At 38.5% G+C, this 21,683-nt stretch overlaps 2 protein-coding genes across 2 annotated transcripts in view; one reads left to right on the forward strand and one right to left on the reverse strand.

Moving 5' to 3' along the window:
• Positions 1-4,178: 4,178 nt before the first annotated feature.
• LOC140234969 (fatty acid hydroxylase domain-containing protein 2-like) lies at positions 4,179-9,244 on the forward strand. The gene is made up of 6 exons (XM_072315006.1): positions 4,179-4,322; positions 5,883-6,087; positions 6,474-6,592; positions 7,393-7,601; positions 8,220-8,492; positions 9,088-9,244. Exons 1-6 carry the CDS (start codon positions 4,179-4,181, stop codon positions 9,242-9,244), a joined length of 1,107 nt encoding a protein of 368 aa, XP_072171107.1.
• An 8,486-nt stretch (positions 9,245-17,730) lies between these two features.
• LOC140235224 (teneurin-3-like) overlaps positions 17,731-21,683 on the reverse strand; it is a 49,306-nt gene continuing 45,353 nt past the window's right edge. Inside the window, exons 27-29 of the mRNA XM_072315256.1 lie at positions 19,888-21,487; positions 19,524-19,675; positions 17,731-18,627 (exon numbers count right to left, since the gene is read on the reverse strand). Of these exons, the coding sequence (XP_072171357.1) occupies positions 17,833-18,627; positions 19,524-19,675; positions 19,888-21,487 (2,547 nt within the window). The 3' untranslated portion in view covers positions 17,731-17,832. The remainder of the gene's footprint in view (positions 18,628-19,523; positions 19,676-19,887; positions 21,488-21,683) is intronic.

Below are 21,683 nucleotides of genomic sequence, written 5' to 3' on the forward strand. Positions count from 1 at the left end.
CATTTCAGGCACTTCCGGAGGTAATTAAGATTTATCATTTATACACAAGAAAAGTCATGCATATTTAAGCTACAATTTCCCATGTCAAACTGAATTTGGCAAAAAATTGGACTTGGGTCGTTCTTATATTCAGGTCTTCATTTCATTTCCTGCACCTTTTGACTCATTTCGACAGAACGCGTCACTGTTGTGCACATATGTACATTGGTACCCATTTTCCCTGAATATTCTTCCCGCTGAAGAGACCATTGCCCCTTCCATCTTTCTTTTTCTGCCGATTTGTTGTTATGTCATTTCGTTCCACTTGTGTATCTCTCAAACAAAGATACGTTCATGTTTTAAACGCAAAAATGTTGAACACACATATAAGGACAATAAATGTGACCTTGCGCTACAAAACCAACAAAAAGTCGCCAGACATGGGTTTCCTGTTAAGAGCAGATTCAGAAAGATCATTATAATGATGCATAACATAATTCAAATGGAATATCCTAACCTACCTAAGTATTGCAAAGAAAGCACACATTCTGGAAAAGTGTAAATTGTGTTGGTAGAGTTGAAAGTGAAGGGTGTGCAAAGAGCTTTCAAGAAATTAAAAGGAATCTGTAAGATATTCCTGATCACACTTATACTGTACAAAAAAGTTAAGGAAAAACTGCTGAAAACACACACATACACACACACATATATAATCATGAATATATATATAAATATATATATATATATATATATATTATATATATATACATATATATATATATATACGTAAGTAGATTGTACTATATTGTACTATATATATATATATATATATATATATATATATATATATATATATATATATATATATATATATATATATTATATATATATATATATATATATTATTATATATATATATATATATATATATATAACCCGTTCTCTACGGGAACCTGGTTAGCTGTGTATTAAGTTAATGGAGATTTAAGAATTCAGTATGGAACAGGGTATATATATATATATATATATATATATATACATATTTTTTTTCCAAGTGATGTTTTATTTGGTACTTCAAACATGAATTGGCATAGGGAATAATAAGCATAAAGATGATTAAATGAGCAGAATTTCTGTTTATTTTTTTCAATATAATAATCCCTGTGATATTTCAAGGACCAAAAATTATTTACAGATTCCTGATTTTAAAAAGAGAATCTCTTTCTACCATTTTTGTAAGTTATTACTTCTTCTCTTATTTCATTTGAATCTAAATATGACATAACATGTTTTATTTTCCTCCATTATTTTAAGCCTTCATTGGTCTTTTGGGCTTTGAAGATATGATTGAGATCAAAGGTATATATTTGCAACTTAATTCATCCTTTTTTTTGTGTGTGTGTGAAATTTGTTGTTTCTTCTTATTGTTCTGTGGAAGAGCACATACGCATGAATGACAACTTCTTCAGGTTTGCAATTTTATCTTTTGTGCCCTGGAAGAGAAAAACAATGGTGTTCACTCATGCGTGAAGTTTCCCTATTTGTTGACCTACCAGATTGGTAGCCAATGAAATTACTTCAATATGGTAACAATATATATTTCATTAGCTTTCAGTCAAATATTCTATGAAAAATCTAAACTTGAAAAAGCGTTTACTCTCTCTCTCTCTCTCTCTCTCTCTCTCTCTCTTTGCTGAGTGTAGACATGTATATGGAATTTGGACGATGTACAATTGAGCCAAAACAATGCAAACATTCAAAAAGTAGGAAATTCTCCAAACCATTTATCTTACCTTAAAGAGTATAATTCATGCTTTAATACGAACCCAATTATACAAGGAGTTTCCCGAAGGAACGAGTTTTTTATTCACCGCGGAAGTTTACCATGTCCAGAGCAGCAAACGTCCGTGAGGAATTATAGTACTGCACATACATTTGAATACCATTTAAGATAGCTTGCAACGGGGGCATCCCACGAGACCGACACCCACGAGTCATACGGTCCATGAGACCGACATCAATAACAGGTCCATGAGTCATACAGCCCACGAGTTGTACGGCTCAGGAGTCATACAGCCCATGAGTTCGACACTACGCACAAAAGGCTCATGAGACCGACACTAAGCAAACATAGCCCACGAGACCGACACTAAGCAATAAAGGCTCATGAGACCGACACTAAACAAAGAAAGCCCACGAGACCGACAGTAGGCAAAAAAGGCCCACGAGACCGACACTAAGCTAAAAAGGCTCACGAGACCGACACTAAGCAAAGAAAGCCCACGAGACAGACAGTAGGCAAAGGAGGCCCACGAGACCGACAGGATAAACAGCGCCATCTACATGTCAATCACCTGTACAGGGTGTTCCATGAACGGAAAAATAACATACTGGCGGGTGTAATTTCGTAACGCTATGCCTTTTATCAAGATATAACCAAGAGATTTGATTAAAGAAACTTCCTCTATAACTGTGTCATCCAGGAGAACATTCCTCTGTATAATTTTCAGAGAATTACTAAAGTACATACATTTTTTTTTGGGTATATTTATCGACAATCTATTTGTATTTATCCACTGAAATAATCTCATCAGTTCCACGTTTAAAGTATCAATCAATACATCAGGATCAATGATATAGATCAAAACACATTAGTGTCGTCAGCGAATAATAACAAAAAAATAAAGAATATTTGATGAATTCGACATATCGTTATAATTTGATATAGAACAAAAATCAATACAACATGATACAAATGATTCTTCCGTTTAACTGATCGTAGCAAAGACTTAGATACATAATGGGAGTCTATATAGAGGATCTTTTTTGTAATTTCTGGATTTTTTTATTCTTAAAAATAGGAACATGCTTATCTAAAAATGAAATCAAAGTATCAATTAGCAAATCATAAGCGTCTTTTGTATCCTCAGTAGTCTACACATCAGACCAATCTTCTGGCCACTTTTGGGCATAATCTAGTCTTGTTTTGGTTTAAGTGGTTACGAGGAAATCACAATCCAGCCGAGGTTGGTTATTTTCATAAGCTCTCATCGTCATTAATAATCACAAAGAGTAATTTTATCACTGAAACAAATCGAGACATTTTGGCAAAGGGATACAACCCCGGAATTTCTTTTTGTATATTTATTTTATCGAAACACAGCTCATAAATACAGGCTGATACCCGTCGAATGTGTGATTATGACGTATTAATGTGCAAGCCCATTAGTCTCCAATTGTTTGTGCTACCGTTTTTGAGAGTCGCTGCCGGGTGTAGGTTATGTTGTCAGAATGTCTTTGTTTGTACAGCCGTACAACATCTACTCATTTCAGTTGAAGAAACGTATACTGCAGAGACTGGTGGGGGATATAAATGCTGTGCGCAGCACGATTGGTATCGTGAGTAAATAGATAGTGGAATCTTCGTAAATTCTACTGCATTTGCTTATCAAACATTGTTCTGAAACTGTTGACCCATGTCGTAGCCAGCGACATGACTCGGCCTTCAAACTTGTGCCACTGGACCATAATTATTGTCGGGATCGCGCAATCCATGCATCACACTGCTTATTGGATCGCAGGTATACTTACAAGCGAGAAAATAATTTGAACGTATATCATACACAGTCCAGAATTTTTGTGTCTTGCTGTGTACAAAATTGAGACTGCAGTCTGTCAGGTGAGTTGATTATCGGACATACACTTTATGACGTCACACGTTTGACGATATTTGTAATAATTGTTTTGCACATGTAACGATGCCGAGAAAACTGGAGGATATATATTTGTTGCTTTTCTTGCGATTAAAAGTTATAGCGTCGTGAAAATAGGCATGTAACCGACTTATGGAAGTACATAACATCACAGCTGATTGTATTTAGTAGTGATGAGGCCGTAGAATAGTGTATTCATTCTGGCCCAGTTATTGTGTTTGATTGGGAACTTTCCACAAAGTGCAATGTGGACCACACTTTTTACCCACTTTTACACACTCTTCACATAGACAAAGGACAAATAAAAAAAAGAGGGCGGCAAAAAGCGGAAGTAGACGAAAAAGGAGAAACTCGATGAGCAAGGACATCGATCAACGCCATGGAGGAAAATAAAAATAGCTAAACTTAGAGAGCAGGTGAAATCAACGTCTCCCGCTATAATAACTAGGCTCTATGAGAAAACACTGACCAAGTCATCGTGACGACATGTCGAGGGAGAAACTTATTGGTCATCGACATCAAACCGGCGGACAGTCACCACGACCATGCTCTCCGTTCTTCTCCCTCATGCGACGGAGGGCGAAGCGTCTCCGAAATCCAGGAGCAGTCATCTTGGAGTGCACCAAGCGAGCAATGCTGTTTTTTCCCCATTATGAACGAGCAGAGCACAACTCAAAACGGAAGCATGTTCACATTCACGACTTGTTCAAAACCACTGTTTTAAGATTGAAACTCTATACAACAGCTCTTGAAGTCAAAGTGATAGACCAACGTAGAGATTGAAATATAGAATGAATTTCATATCAAATATATTAAACAGCAAAAGTAAATTTATTGATATAATTATATACCGGTATAGTTCCTACAGGAGGCACGGTAAATATTCGCCTCAGCATGGTATTTTAGTGAAAGGTCAAGGGAGCGTTTCCACCTCCATTATTTGAAAAGTGAAGAAATTCATACTGTATTTTCTTTATAATACATATTGTAATTTTGTGGCAAGATTATGGATTGTTTAGAGTTTCTATTTCGTACAAGGCAACTATGGAATTAACACAAACTTTCAAAATGTTAACTTGTGAACTCCGATTTCTTGCAAACATTCCCTGAGACTGTCATTATTAATCTTCCAGCTGAATGGACATTAATCATAGTAAGTTTGGGAAAATTTGTTGATAAGAGCGGTATTTCCCCCCCCCCCCCCTCCAAACGTTTGGCATATTTGTTGTTTTAAATTTTACATCCTATCAGGTGCATCTTATGCCACCATGGACCGTGAGAGGACAACAAATACAAAAAGGGGATATATACAACGGAATTCTATAGAAAGAGATTCTGGTCAGTGTCTCGACGATAAGGTATGCATCTCCTTAATTTGTAGAAAGATAGGACCCCCCCCCCCCAAAAAAAAAAAACAAAACAAAACAAAACAAAACAAAACAAAACAAAACAAAACAAAACAAAAAAACAACAACAACAACAACAACAAATAAACAAACAAACAAACAAAAAACACCAAACACCAAAAACAACCAAATGAAGCAAAACAAAACATGAAAACGTCTAATGACCGCAAAGAAATGTCATCCAATGGCAAGTAACATATCGATTACATGCATAGTCATTAGAATACCTTTTCACGTTTACATCATTAACTATAGATCAGTGTACTTCTTCAATTTAATCAATGAGGGAAGCCTATGAGGCGAGGTCGCCTAGTAAATGTACCTTCTTTTTCAAATCATCTTACCCTTGTTTGATGATGAACGTGGCTAAATCTGTATACCAGTATTTGATACTTTTTCTTTTTTAAATGATATACTTTTGTTTGTAAACATTGCAGTAATAATATGAAGAATGGCTGATATTTCGACACTTAAAGGCAAGGGCGTATCGGATAGTTTGGTTGGCTGTTAGGACTGCTAGGACTCTTACATAATCATGTTTTGCCAAATAATATCAACTTCTCGACCTCACATTTTTCTGTTGGTTCTATTAGGGTCCTATCCCTAGCTAATTTATCTTACGACCACTATGTAGTATGTAGTAAAAACAGACATACAGATGGATGATGTTTACAAAATAGTGGGTATGAAGTAGGAATAGCATGAAATTCTCGTTCTTAGTCGCAAATTTTACTCCGTTCATATACAGTGGCCCTTTATCGCTCTTATGCTTTATCATCCACAGTCTTCACTGGAGAAGCAAGAAACTGACCTCAAGTGGACTTTCTCAGTTTTTGCCCTAGCAACGGTCGTCATGGGCGTGGTCTTACGTCATGAGCTTCACGACCGCTCCGAATCGTACTACTATTACCACCCAAGCTACGTCATCCGAAACCTTTGGGGCAGTTACTATGATTACTTCGAAGGAAGCTGGTCAAAGATGGGATTATGTGAGTTTAGTATAAGCTGGATATATTCACATTTCGACGGTGGTTGATTGGGAACTCTTACAGAAGAACCTTCGATATCAAAATGATGGAAAACATGATATGTATAATGTAGGTATGGAGTGAAATAATGAAAGTTGTTTCTGAGATATTATCAGTAATAGTGATAACGATAATTACAGATTAATAGTAGTAGTTATGATATCAGTGATTATTGTCATCATTAGCATGACATCCATTTATGTGGTTGTGAGCAACATATACGTGTTTCGTTAAAACAAGGGTAATGTTGAAAATGTCATAAGTTCCTTATTCTATGTCTGTTTTTGTATTCTACCTTCTTGTTTTTATGATACTTTGGACCCCTTCTTGTACCACTCTGTGTCCAGGTCTTGTTTTAATGGTTGTGCTGGAGTACTGGGTCCTAGGCTGTTTGTTCCTTATCACAGATCTCACTCATTGGCCCTTGTTCACCGCAAAGTTCAAGGTTCAGCGAGACCAGACCAAAGTAAGAACGCGGATTTTTTTTCCACCCGATCAGCTTACAGCGCGGCCGTCAGATGGTAAAACGGTCTATCTCGAAAATTGCTGTTCTGAGAAAAATGACTTTAAAGTTTAGATGTTTGAGCTTTTTTAGGAGATGGGTAAATGCATTTTCAGCAATGGGACAAGAAGAAGCATATTAAACACTGATAACTGAAGAATTTTGTGCTTATTTGGGGTTTTAATTATGAAATAAATGAGAATTTATGTGCAGATAGACTGTTAAACCACAGCACATGTATACACTCCCGCTACACATCATAAGACTGTAAAATGGTCTAACTCGTAGATAGACCATTTTACCATCTGACAGCGATGATTTAAAAGATCTCAGTTAAGAAGGTTATATGGTTTATGTAAAAGATAGCTCGTTTTACCTCCAAACGATATTACCGACAATGGGCTAACTCAAAGATAGACTGTTTTACCATTTGTTCCTATATAATACACGTCTCTCCCCTTATGCCAGATGATAATAGGCCTAACTGTATGAATCAAGCAAATCACAACACACACAAGCATTAAGGATATGGACATAGGTCGGAATGGAATATAGTAATATCTTGCAACAAGCATATACGAATGTGCCGCATTGTTTTTCTTTTTTTTTCTTTTTTTTTAGCCAAGAGGTCTGTGCTTGTGTGTGTGTGTGTGTGTGTGTGTGTGTGTGTGTGTGTGTGTGTGTGTGTATCTGTCTGTCTGTCTGTTCCACAGCCCATGAAAAGTATAAACCTGGCCTCTTCGTTTACTCTATGTGTTGGCAAGGTCCCACGTGACAAACTTCTGAAAGCGATGGCTACAGCCTTCATCAACCAGACGGTGTTCAACTTCCCCAGCCTCCTCGTGGGCGACTACCTCATGAGATGGAGAGGGTGTGGCCATACGGTTGACGAGTTGCCGACGTTTTCGCAGATCCTGATCGAGTTTGCCGTGTTCGTCCTTGTTGAAGAGATCGGGTTCTACTACACACACAGGTGACAATTTTTTTCATCTTCCAAATGGGCTCATTTTACAAGTATTTTTTCCCCAATTGTAACAATATACAAGTTATACATAATAATACACAGTTAAAATATCGCAATAGTGTAAGCTGTAATTTTCGTGAGGGATTAATTTCACGAATCACTGTTGGACCGCGAATTTAACCACACGCGAAAATGTCGCCATATGATAGGAAAATAATGTAAATACTTGTGATATAGCCTCGGTGTCAAATCGCGAAAACAACATCTCGAGAAAATGCCTGCGACCTCCTCATTCGCGAAAATATCTGTAAGCGAAAATAACAGCTTATATAGAATACACGTGCTTCGATGGGACCTTTGAAACGTAAGAAATGACAGAGACCTTGCTCTGTGCGTTTATCCACCTCCATTGTTCAGTTCAGTTAGTTTATCTCAACCAAAAATGTCAAATATAGGAGTGTCGTCGCATATGACTTAGAGTGAGGAGAGAAATCTTTGTGACTCCAAAGCCAGGCAGGGAGAATAACGCCCTAATGTCTCAATAAACGTTGAAGAAGAAATATCTTTGGATATCAGATTATAAATCAATGTGTATCACATTGCTATTAGTTTGTCTCCTTTGTCAAGATTACTTCACCAGCCCGCCCTCTACGCCTCCTACCACAAACAGCACCACGAGTGGACGGCACCCATCGGCATCATCTCTTTTCACTGCCACCCCGCAGAGCATATCCTGGCCAACATGGTCCCGGCCGTCGTGGGGCCCATCCTAATGGGGTCCCACCTGCTCACCACGTCCGTGTGGCTGGTGGTGGCCCAAACTGTGTCCATGATTACACACTGTGGATACCACCTCCCTCTCCTGCCGTCGCCGGAAGCTCACGACTTCCACCATCTCAAGTGAGTCCGCTGGCCTCGATGATGATGTCTATGTCGATGTCGATGTCTACCTTAAGTATATTCATCCACTCCTGCATTTTCATGTTGTGTTTTCCTTTGTGACTGTGTTTTCATGTCTGAGATAGATTCTAAAAGGCAAGCCTCTTTCTCTAAATCTTGTTTAGCCATTCCATCTGATTGTGAGACCTATACATCTCTTAAAGGGATGGTATAGTATCGGTTGAGATGAAGATTTGTGTCGAAATGACGTAGAATCCAAGAGCCAGATCGAAGCAAAAAAATATTTACCATCATCTTCCCTTATTGTCATCCGGGTGGATTGACGAAAAAAAAAATGTGCAGTTTTAGTTTATCAGAATAAGTGATTAAGGTAAAACTTCATTGTATTTTGCTTTCGAAGCTGCATAAGCTACATAAGAAGCTGCATAAGAAGCTGCTCGGTGTCATAAAGACGCCATGTCAAAACAAATCTGAAACTGTTGTCGTCTGACTCTGACTGTTAACTGTATCAATTGTCAGGTTGGCTCGGTGTCATAAAGACGCCATGTCAAAACAAATCTGAAACTGTTGTCGTCTGACTCTTTCATCCTTCAAGATTCACCAACAACTTCGGGGTGCTAGGAATCCTGGATTGGCTGCACGGAACTGACGTAAACTTCCGGAAAACCAAGCAGTTCCAGCGACATTTTACACTGTTCGGACTCACACCGGTTAACGACAGCATTCCAGACGAGCCCAAAGTTGCCCAGTGATCAAAATAGAACTTAAAAAAAAATATATATATATATAAAAAAACGCGGAATATTCCACAAACAGCGATGTCTGAGTATAAACTTGAAACAAAAAAGAAGAAGAGATAATTGTTACAAAAATGGGACGCTCTTTTAATTTCTTGAAAGACTAGAAACAGGCGAGAACGAAAACATCGTTTTCCGTGAGGTAAAGTAGATTTTATTCACATTAATAATTAAAAAAAAGGTCAAAGATCATTCAAGACAGGTATCCCCTCTTAGGAATTGCCTGAAACAGGTAGCTTTTTTTTTTTCATTCTTATGCAGCTTCGAAAGCAAAATACATACGATTGTTATACAGTATTCACGAACAAATGAAAATATTTCTCCGTGCTTCTTTCACCAAATGATGTTCTCGAGGAGAAATAACATCTCACTGAATTAAAGATAACAATAGACGTGTCCTTACTAAATCTAAAAAACAAACAAATATTGAACGCATCATAGTGTTAATACAAAACAGAGAGAGAGAGAGAGAGAAAGGAAAAGGGTTAAAACCTTCCTCAACTTAATATATATCGAGAAAAAAAAAAGATGTAATCACACAATCTATTTTCATAGACGGACATTCTTTTGTTTTTTCACGAAAAAATGCCATTCAAAAATTAGAACAGTGTCCAGTGAGAGCAATAACTTCTCCTCGGCACAGCAACAAAATAAGCCAGAACAGGCATAAGGATGCTGGTATAGCGAATGTTAGAAGTTAATATCAATATCATAGCACACAACAAAAGACTATTGCCTTAATAGCACTCGTTGCAATTTTATACATGGGAAAGTAATTATATCGATGAAATTTTAGAAGAGAAAAGTGATTCTATTTTCTCTATATAGGGTTACTTTCATTTGCCATGGATTTCAATTTGCATATTGCTGCACTATTAACAGGTACATTCTTGCTTACCAACAGAAGTAGTCCACTACCATTTACTTGCTGCCTATTGCGTAAACAAACGAGAAAACAGAGCAAAAGACACATTCTCAAACTTTCGAACTTGATTCTTGAAATAAAATACAATACTAGTATGCAGGTGTGTTCATGACAACAGACGGTAATAAGAGCAGCACGGTTGGTCTTGAGGTTATCATAGTCAACGGTTGAAAGGAATGATGCACACGATAAAATCATCGTAGAAATGGAATCCTTAAAGGCATAATTTACCATTTGCAGATGAAACAAAAACCCAGCTTTAGTGCTTCAAAATAGTTTTGAAATGTGAGTTAGGGATGGAAACAACCAATGTAAAAATTTGAATCAGTATAATGAATGTTCAGTATTGTTAAATATATGTGAATAATAGTGATAATAAAGATGTTTCTGAAGATGTTTCATCAACTATAAGGTAATATCTCGAACATTTTCTAAATCACTGCTCCCAATGGTAAACAGTACCTTTCTAAGGTGCAATTCCATCACACATTTAAACTGAGTGCATTTAAACGTTAAAATCAATCGAACGGTGTGATTTTTGGTGGCTGGTTCAGGAATTGAAACCTCCTTTCCTTTAGAAATCACCGTCACTATGTTTAAAAGAAGACATCAGTAGGTTGATGAGAATGATGCGTCTTTTTCTGATTTTACGTAAAAAAAAAGATTCAGGGAAAAGTTATGTACATTTTATTGGGAAGACTTTGTATGGTGAAGGACATTGATTGCCTCAGAACTGAGCAAAAACAAACAAACAAAACCCTAAAAAACTTTATACATTTTTGTTTTTGACTTACGCTCGTTACCTTTACAATCACTTATTTGACGTACTTCGTGTATGCTGCTTCTATTTTCTTCCATTGTTTCAGCGCTTTGAAATAATAACCAACCGGAACCTGCCTAAAAATGTTCTGTCTTCAACTTCAAGTATCACTAAAAAGTTCAAGCTTGTCTTGGAGAAGTAGATAAGCGTCCTACTATTTAAACAGCAAGAATTATTTCGAGACTGAAATTCAGTCAATTTCAAAAATTTGTATCTGGAGTTATCTGTGCTTGGTGATAGGTGACAGATAATCATACTATACATGTGCCATGACTTGTATCTGTATTGTTTTCCAGTGTCACGTGCGGGCGGGAAAGAACTGCGCAGGCTTTTGGACGAGAGAAAAAAAAATCGATATCATTTTACACGTGATTTGACTTAGCTGTGCGCCTATAATAAGCCATTAGTCATCAGCTATCAGTAATATATCGTTGACGTTCCAGTTGGACAAAATTCTTTCTTTTGTTTTCACTATTACAATGTGCTGAGGTATTCAACCAGAGTTAAGCATTTTACTCTCTGGATCGGTTTCTACCTAGGATTCTGGTAAAACAAACAAACAAACAAAGAAAGAAACAAACAAGAAACAGCTCTTTTAAGCCTTGAAAATCCTGGTACATTTCGGGTACAAAATGGATCTGAAAGAGAAGTATTCTTTTTGCAAAATTATATTGACTTTGCAATAAACAATATATCTCCCTGATTGTGTATAAGATTTTATGGCCAAGGCTAAATAACAGTGACATAGGCCCCCCCCCCCCACCTTCATAAAAAACAAAAACAAAATAATGCAGTCGAATAATGTGCTAAAATGGGTATAGGTCAATGGATCAAGACGTTGTGAATGTGAATGAGATTATTTTTTTTTCTTCATAATACTGTATTTCAATCACGTGATCAATAAGGTTTTAAAATGTAGAGCGATTCATGTCTGTACATTGATCGTATTATGTCTTCTTTCAAACAAACCATGTGACTCAAAGAAAAAAAAAACCAAGCACAAATCAAAGAATATATTTTGCACTAATTTGGAAGTGGTTTCAAACAACTGGTGGGACCATTCGTTTTATCGTATACCATAGTGTTGGTTTTCTTGTAGGCTTTGATAAAAACTAGCGTCACTATTATAAAGTGCCATGAAAAATATTCAAAAGATACAGTATACGTGTATATCAAAACTTTGGAGGCAGATATAAAAATCAGGATCATCGATGTGGGGTGTCGAGATTTCATCACAATGATCCAAATCTGGACGGTCAACAAACTTTTGTGCAAACTTATTCGTGCTGCCAATCTCAGTCATTCCAGAGTTCACAAACTGCACTGATTGTCAAGCAAAGATAAATGTGTACGTCTGAATATCTGTTTGATGATCATTTTGCAAATATAAGTCTGAAGATGGGGGTCGGGCATGCGTGCCTACCTTTAGGAATAACATGTTTATTGATATATACAACCACAGATTTAATCTGTCTACCGTAGTCAATTAGCAAACATGGGCAGTATATTAACGCCAATCATTCAGAATCATTACACATCATACCATTCATTTCTATGCCTGTTAATGGTTAATGCTTACATGAGAAATTGAATTTGTCTGTGTGAAGGTGCTTTGAAATGATCTATGCAGATCAATAAAGCAATATCATCTTGAGGAATATCAATTTTAACATATAGGGAAGAACTGTATTAATGTACTCGACAAAGGTTGAGTGGTATAGATGTAATATAATATGGATGACAAGTTAACATAACAGCACTACGTTTTTTGAGGGAGGGGGGGGGGTCTGGAGGGGTTAATTATCCTTTTACCCTTATCATCTAATACAACATCCTATGTGTGTATGTATGTATGTATGTATGTATGTATATAAACATCAAAATATGAAAGTTCTGCGTCGGTGTGTAGTAAATAGACATCGCAGGAGCCAAAAAATTTGGCTCCTGCAGTGTTTATACAACTGTTTTTACTCTTGATGTCTATGTATATATACACATATATATATATATATATATATATATATATATATATATATATATATATATATATATATATATATTCTGTTTTCATCCCTTATAAGGATTGCAATTTTTCTATCACCATGGCATGTAGACTTTTTGCTAATATTTCAAATTTGCCATGTGAACTTAGTACTGTATGTTAAGACAAATGACACACACACACACACACACAAACACACACACACACACTCTCTCTCTACATATCTATCAATCCTCCCTCTTTGTTAAGAATGATGTAATCTGAAGATACACACAAACACAAATCACAATGCCAGACGACATAGTTTGAGCATATTGATTATAAAACATTTAATATAGTTATACAAAGTATTTGGTACTTTTTTACAAATATATTTATCTTGAGAAAATCACTTTGTACACTTATTCAAAATGCATTCACGCAGGAATCAAGCAATATCCTGCAAACTTAAGAGAGTCAAGTCCTACGGTCCCTCGGTGTCTAGAAATAGAATATCACATATCAAGACGACATACATGAGAATACAAGCACTGATGGAAAGTGAGAGCGTGAAGATAGCATATAATAATTATCAGTTCTTTTCAGTTGATTCTGTCCCCTGTAGTAGTGTGCCCTACCACAGAGTACTACAACTCCTTGACGAGAAGGTGGAACTTGTGCCTTTCTGCTTCTGAACTTTACAGCGCAGCTAGAACATCACAGGTCCAATGGTTGCTGCAGTATGTGAGGCAGGCTACAAACACAATCTGATGTAGAATGAATATGTTTCATGATATAATGTGTATTGTGCAGAGCATGATGGCATGTCCCCTCAGTCCAGTAATATTACTGTAAAAGTGGAAATTTCCGCGGTGTTGAAATTTCTGTGCATTTGTGCGACCAGAAACTAGCACAAAAAGTACATGAATATTTTTGCTTGTTGTATATTTACATATCACTATATTTACTGTCTTGATTCCCCAGAATTAAAAATGTGAAATTCATCTTATTCGGCAGAATGCAAAAATTAATTGGCGAGAAAATATCCACTTTTACAGTATTGGGTGATGTGTATGTGTGATGAGTGTAGCAGATATCATGTGATATACAGCTGTACTCTCTCAACAATTCACACATGGGTGTAGTCTCTTCCTAAGGCAATATTACATTTTCTTATCTGAGCTTTGTTCTGTCAAACTGTCAAGCTCCCTTCTGCTGACCCCCTTCTCTGCAAACACTTCTCTTCCGATATCAATCACTAAGAGTTGCAAACAGATGCCACAACTCAGAACAGAATAAAAAACTGTGCTAATTTGATCTCATGCAAAGGTGAGAGATGTACAGCAATAATGGCAAAACAGAAAAAGGCGTTGCAGAAAATTACCTCCGTTAAAAGTCGACCACCTCAGCACTTCTTCCTAAGTTCTCCCTTTTATAAGTACATGCTAGCTTTAGATAACTTTGAATTACTCTCTGTGGTGAATACACAATTGGAAGTCAAACATAAATATATTCAGTATTTGTTAAAAAATAGTCATCAGATTTCATTATTTTTTCTGTTTCATATACTTCAACATCAAGACAGAGAGACAGAATCTACATCCATTTTCTTTTTTGGCACACTCTATCACAAATAACATTTGATTATTGCATAAACAAGAGTTGGACATCTAGGTGTAGACATAATTGCATTACAAAAATAAGCACTATAGTATTTTGTTCGAAAGCTGGTGAAATTACCTTAATACTTATCCAATCACCAATGATTTGTTTTTCTCTTTAATATTACCACTTAATCTCTCCTCCATTTTGTGATGAAATTACAACTCTTGATAAAACACACTTTGTACTGGCTAGGCAACCTTTATCTACAAGAAACTGCAATTTTTTTTTTCTTTCACAGTCCTAAACAACATCTCCATGTGTAAAATCTGGATCGTACGTTGTAGGTAGAGCAGTGTTGAATTCCACTCTTAGTCCCATACATAGCTATAATTCATAAATACTATCACGTGTTTGCCATTTCGTCAACAATGACCAATCCTTCTCAACAATGAGCAGGACAAAACAATGAATGTGACTACTGTAGCACACATGATTGTCAAAAACACATAGATCAAATTTGAAGAAAAACAAATTAGACAAGAAAGAAAAGATCTCCAAATTGGCAAGGCAGGCTCAATGGTAGCTACATTCACAAGTAAGACACTGCCTCAAAGTGATGGAGGCACAAAACTGTTGCATATGTGAATACAGTGCACAAACATCACAACTTTACATACTTTGACAAATATTTGTACTTAAAGATGATATTGTTGTGTAAAATTACTCAACAAACAAAGACTTCAGGAATTTGATCATGACTAAAATCACATCTTACGAAAAAAGTGAAATAAATCTGATCTGTATATGCACAGGCATAAAACTGCCCGGATCACAATTAGAAATTCAAGTAGAGTATGAGCAGTTGCATAAAGTATCAATGTTGTTGTTTCTGCAATCATGAAGTGAACATCAAACTAGCATAATGAATACTACACACCTTGATTTTAATAAAGCTAAACAGTAGTTGAACTCATCTAAACAGGCTTCATTTCCTCATCAAGTACAGTCAAACCTCTGATTACACCTATGAAAATATTCTGCCCTGTCTCTATCAAAAAAATCATGCTTTATTTGTATTTCCAAATGTCATTAAGTCCTGTTTCAATTTATCAAGGTGATTTAATGTTAGGGCATATGAGTATAATAATTAAAAGCATTAACTTGAATACTTGAAAATGTCCCTGCCTGGCAGAAAGACCCTAAGGCCTGTGTGTGCAAAAAACCACCGAAAAATTTTCATATCATATAAAAGGGCTTTCAAAACTTTTGCCAAATTATGCCACAAACCAAACTTTGATTTTGGGATCAAAATTTCATGATGGGACCCTTCTGCCAGGTACATGACAATAATATGTTTAGCAAACTTACAGGACCAAAACCTCTATATTTACTTTTTTGCTTACAATAATGACATTAATTTCACTAATATCATCCATCCAACTGTCATATGCTATACAGATATGGTTGACACACCAAACAAGTATATTATGAATCATAGTGGACACATGATTGAACAAATCAAATATATTCATCATCATCATCATTAGATAAAAAGTACCAACTATGACATATCGCCTCGGACGCGGGTGTGGCGTCCACTTTGAAAGACTCGAGATGGGATAATGTTTCTGTCCGTCCAAGCGTGTATTTTCCACAGGGACAGCTGGGTTTTATTTGCTCGCTATAGTCCTGAATGAGGTTACTATGGCACTACCTGAAATGGATCACAATTCTAGGGCACTGACACTACTCAATCAAGTATAGTGGAACCTCATTATAACAAGGACAGATATAGCAGGATATCTAATTTAACCAGGTAGTTTTGCAGGTCCCATCATACTAAATACACTCTTTTGTTTTATATCCCTGATGTAACAAGAAACCAGATATAACATGGGAATTCAGTGGTCCAAAGCATCTTGCTTGAATGAGGTTGCCCTGTATTGTAGGAAAATCTTGAAAAACCTTCACAGTGCACGATGCATGCATGCTTCAGGTCCAAGCAGGAGCAACTGGACCATGTCATAGTTATGCATCTAGGCATCACCAAAAGTAAAACCCCATCAAATGGCACCATTTCGGTAGTTCTCATTTTGATCCAAAACTATAATCATGCTAAAACTTTTTAACTGAATAAAATTCATTCAGGGATAGGAAATATTTATACTTCCTCCACCTAGTGGGATGGGGACTAAAGGATTTTTTGGTACTTTTCTCTTCTATAATTTTACCTGTGACCACAATACACTCAGAAACCTCTGACTCTACAATTAGTACAAGCATCTGCCCGTGTGCAAATGTTCAATCTTGGCCATGATCATGGCATACTTCTGGTACTCAGAAGACTGACCATGTATTGTACATTGAGCAACAGATTGTCACATCAACACAGCAATGATTGTGCCTTTGTATGTATCAAGACAATTCCTACTCTGAAATCAATTGCAAAATTTCCCAAAAGCGACGCCACGAATGATATGAACGTTTTCATTCCCTCAGTTTTCAGCTAGCTGCTGACTTGAAAGCAGAAAGAACAAAAACTGTGTCCAGCAAAAATACTGAATCACTTCGGCGTGCACTTCAACTTCTTCAAAGCTGCCAAGCGAGGGCAGCATTCACACAGATTGTCTGTCTGCTGGGGCGTTGATGCAGTCCACATACAGACTTTCCATCCACAGTCGGCGTATGTGCCATTTCTCAGTGGGAAAAACAAATGACGATAAGCTATGCTGTTCTATAATATCTTTCACACAGAAAATGTTTTAAACTACGTTCAGCACCATTCAAAGCACAATAGTTCTGGAGCGTGGTGAAAAAAAAAAAATACAGAAGAAATGTGAACGCCCACGACGTTTGGCTCATTGCATGATGAATATGTGTTAAAATCCATCTCAGAGGAGTGAATTGTTTGAGCGCTCTTCCTACAAAATAGCTTTGTGTCCTTTCAGTCTGCCACTTGGACTACTTTGTGGATTGCAGGTGTGGCACATATCACTTCCTTTGGCACAATTTTCCTACAATGAGCCACCGTTTTGGTTCTCTTCCACTTTACATGTGCAACATGACTAAAATTTGCTTAATCTTCACCAATGTCTCCACCGCTCAAAATGCATAATGTTGATTACACGTGAAGGTCTCCACATGAATCTCAGAATCCAAATCTCACAATCCCAAATATCTGACAAATTCTTTTGTCAGTGATAAAATCAGAATCACCTTTTCGATTCTGATGCAGATCGTACAATCTTGATGTTGTTGCCGTCGAAGGCGATTTCTGGATACTCCATGGGGTCCAGCGTGTACTGGCCCTCGTAGCCCGGCACTTTATTGTTCTGCAACATGGATATCCTCTCCTCGCTCGTCCAGAAGAACGTTCCCCGCTGCCCGCTGGCAAGTATGCGGCGCTCGTTGAGCCACGCTTGGTGCATTGCCACTTCCCGTGCCGTCTCCAGCACCATCTCCGCCGCCTGCCTCATGGACACGCCGTAGAATATCTTCCACGTCGTGTAATTGTTCGAGAGCGCGATGACGACATGCTCATAAGGAGCATCATACAGCTGCGCTGAAACGCTAACAGAGTTCACATTGAATGTCACCGTCTCTGATGTGTCGGTGATGTTGAAGTCGTAGCCTAGTTTGCGCAAGTCGTTGACGTAGTGCCACATACCGGACTTCACCAGGAAGCGCACTTCCCGCTGTCCGTCGGAGTAGTGCCACCGGTACAACACTAGGGAGTTGTTGATGACGCTGGCAACCCTTGAGGCGGAAAGATCGACATCCAGGGCACTCTGGCACAGCACCCGTTCACCGGACACTGCCAGCAGTGTTTCCTTGTCTAGAAGAGTCGGTAGCGAGGCGTACCTCACAGGCACTTCATTCAGGTGGGATCGCCTAGAGACATCCGGGGGGACGTTACCTCCTGCAAAGTGTTTGCTGGGCATGGCCTGGAAGTTGATGTCGGGAGCGTAACTCGACTTCATCGCCTGCTGCTCAAAGCCCCAGGTTCCCTGGAAGCAAAGAAGATGAGATAAAGAATAGAGGAAAGTTTGCACTAGTTTCCCTCAACCCAACTCTATTCATCTCTTCAATCTGTTTTGTGTTAAAGGACAAGTTCACCTTCATAAACATAAGGATTGAGAGAATGCAGCAATATTAGTAGAACACAACAGTGAAAGTTTGAGGAAAATTGGACAATCGATACAAAAGTTATGAATTTTTAAAATATTTGTGTTGGAACCGCTGGATGAGGAGACTACTAAGGTTTGTGATGTCATATGAGTACAACAGTATAAAGAAAATGTACAGAAAATTCAACATATTTTCACTTTTTTCGCATAATAAAAGAGCACTTGACTTGCCTCTTTCTAAAGGCAATGGGAATAACATTACCCATAACATATGTCAGTAACGAGTCGAGGGAATGTGTACTCTTTTCACAAGATGAAATTTTGTGAAATTCTCTTTATATTTTCCTTATATTGTCATACGCATGTGACATCATACACTGCAGTAGTCTTCTCATCCAGCAGTGAATGCACAAAAACTTCAAAAATTCATAACTTTTGAACGGATTGTCCATTTTTCCTCAAACTTTCAATGATATGTTCTACTAATATTGCTACATTCTCTCAATCCTTATATTAATGAAAGTGAACTTGTCCATTAATGTGAGTAAAATACTTACAAAAGGCACAGATTTGCACTAGACACTTTATGATTCATTTTACTAACATCAGCAATAACGTACGATCAGAAAACGCTATAAAGATTCAGAAGAGTAGATTGCTTACAGAATTGCTAGTAATTTAGCATTTCATGGCTGTTGTGTTATTAACAAAATTGAAGGAAATTCTTCTACTGCTCGTCACCTAAAGTCAGAGAAGCTGATGTAAAGCATACACACCTTTGCCCAAGTGACTAGCTTTGGATTCGGTGAGGCACTTGCATCTTGGTATGGACCCAGGTTTGTCGAATGGAGGAGGTTGCCATAGCGATCAATCTGAGGCACAAGGCTTGCCATGTCGTAGCCAAGGACCGGTAACCAATTATCAAGGGCTACATAATGAGGCACAAAAATAAGCATGGGGTTAGTAAAAGACTCATATCACACTTCACAATGAATGCAAATGCCAAAGCAGCAACATAAAACCTGAGAGCATTTTTATTGTCAGTTGTTTCTGCATTCACTACGATTATCACTATCCTTAATAATCTGCAAAGGACCTTAATTACTAAGAAGGGTATAACGAAAGGATTCAGACACTCACTCATAAGGTAGTTTGGCAGCAATGTTGGATTGACTGGGTTGTTGCCATGGAAACTGTACAGATTGAAGGTGGAAGTCTGCCTGGGTTGGGCGATGTCCTCGTAGAAATGCTCTCCAGCTGACGTCCACTGTCCACTCAGCGAGTCGTAGTCACGCCCAGCGAAATGAACCAGTTTTGTGTGTGCGTCGTAGAGGCCTCCTCGGAAGCCTACATGCAGCATGAAGGCTGGTGAAGAATCGTGCAGGACATTCCCCCATGGATCGTAAATGACTTTTTTGCGGGAGGCCCCGCTCTCGTCAAAGACGGCGATGGGTGAGCCAACCTGGTCCACGCAGACATACAGCTGGCGCTGCTGCTGTTTCACTGCAAAGAGTAATCCCTGTGGGTCGTACTCGTAGGACCAGATCTCCTGCACGCTGCGGTCGTAAATGTGCGTGATGCGATGAGGATGCTTGATGTCAGCATAGAAATACTGTATCTGCCGCCCCGTGTGGTCCTTCCGCCAAATGCGCCGACCGGAACCGTCATACTTGTAGCGGACCTCATACACATTGAGCAGGAACGCGTGAACCAATTGGCCCCCGGAGTCATAGGTGAAGCGCTCCCCACCTCGCCGCAGAAGGAATCCGTCCTCATCGTGGACATACTCGATCTGACCCACCCGGGTGATGCGGTCAAACTCGTTGTGGTGGAGCTGGGTGGTGTTCTGTCTGTGAGTGACAGTGGCCAGGTTGCCGTTGGCATCGTAAGTGTACTGCCACGCTGTCGTGTCATCTGTCCTCACTTCCATCAACTGACCACTATGGTCATAGCTGTAGCCGGTCTTGTGGCTGGTACCACCGACAAGCAACGTGCTGCCAACGATGCGACTCGCCACGTTGTACTCAAGCTGCAGGTTGACAACGGTCACTCCCCTAACTTTGTACCCCACGTTCTGCAAGAGAATGTAATCTCCATACTTCTTCGTTAGGTGAAAGTTCTGGTCCGTGATGTTCTGCAAGGTGACATCTGGGTACGAGATGCTGAAATCACCCAGCTGGGTCAAGCGGCCATACAGTGGATCGTAAGCCCGGTTGTGGGGCAGGAGAATAGTGGTGTTGAACTCTGCAAAGATGTTGACCAGTCGCAGGCTGCGGTCGTAGACATAGTCGAACCTGCCGTTCATGAATCCCCCAAAGCCGCTCATGCGAATCAGCTTCTGCCTGACGAGTGGTCCATCGTATCGCAGGCGCTCGGCATTCTGGAAGTCACCCACTTGCAGCTCAAGGAGTTTGACCTGTGACTCCTGTCGATTATACTTGTACTTGATGCTGGTCTGGTCATAGTAGATTTCTGAGATACGTCCCTTGTTGTCGTACACGTAAGCCATTCTGCGATTCGTGCCGGGTCTGTAGCGCCGCAGCGGTAGACCACTCTCTGTTTTGTCGACAATCAGCCATGGCTGGTTTCCATCCGAATACAAGATTCTCTGGTAACCAACTGATGCGATGGAATTCACAAAGTGACGCTTTCCAGATGGCATGGTTACAGTTGCTAAGTGACCAGCATCATCATAGGCGATGACATATTGCCTCTGATTTGGGAGTATGATTTCAGTTGGCTGAAATGTGACGTAGGAGAATTAGAATATGGCAAACTTGTTAACTTGTTGAAAAAATGCATATGAAGATCGCTAAAGTTTCATGAGAACTTAAAATATACACAATAAAATCTGATTTTGATGAGAATAAAAATATCCCCCCATTAAAATATCCTTGAGTCTTGCATGTTGGTGCTATGATTAGCGAGGTGTTTTC

This window comes from Diadema setosum, chromosome 11, assembly GCF_964275005.1.
Source record: "Diadema setosum chromosome 11, eeDiaSeto1, whole genome shotgun sequence".
NCBI classification, from domain to species: Eukaryota; Metazoa; Echinodermata; class Echinoidea; order Diadematoida; family Diadematidae; genus Diadema; species Diadema setosum.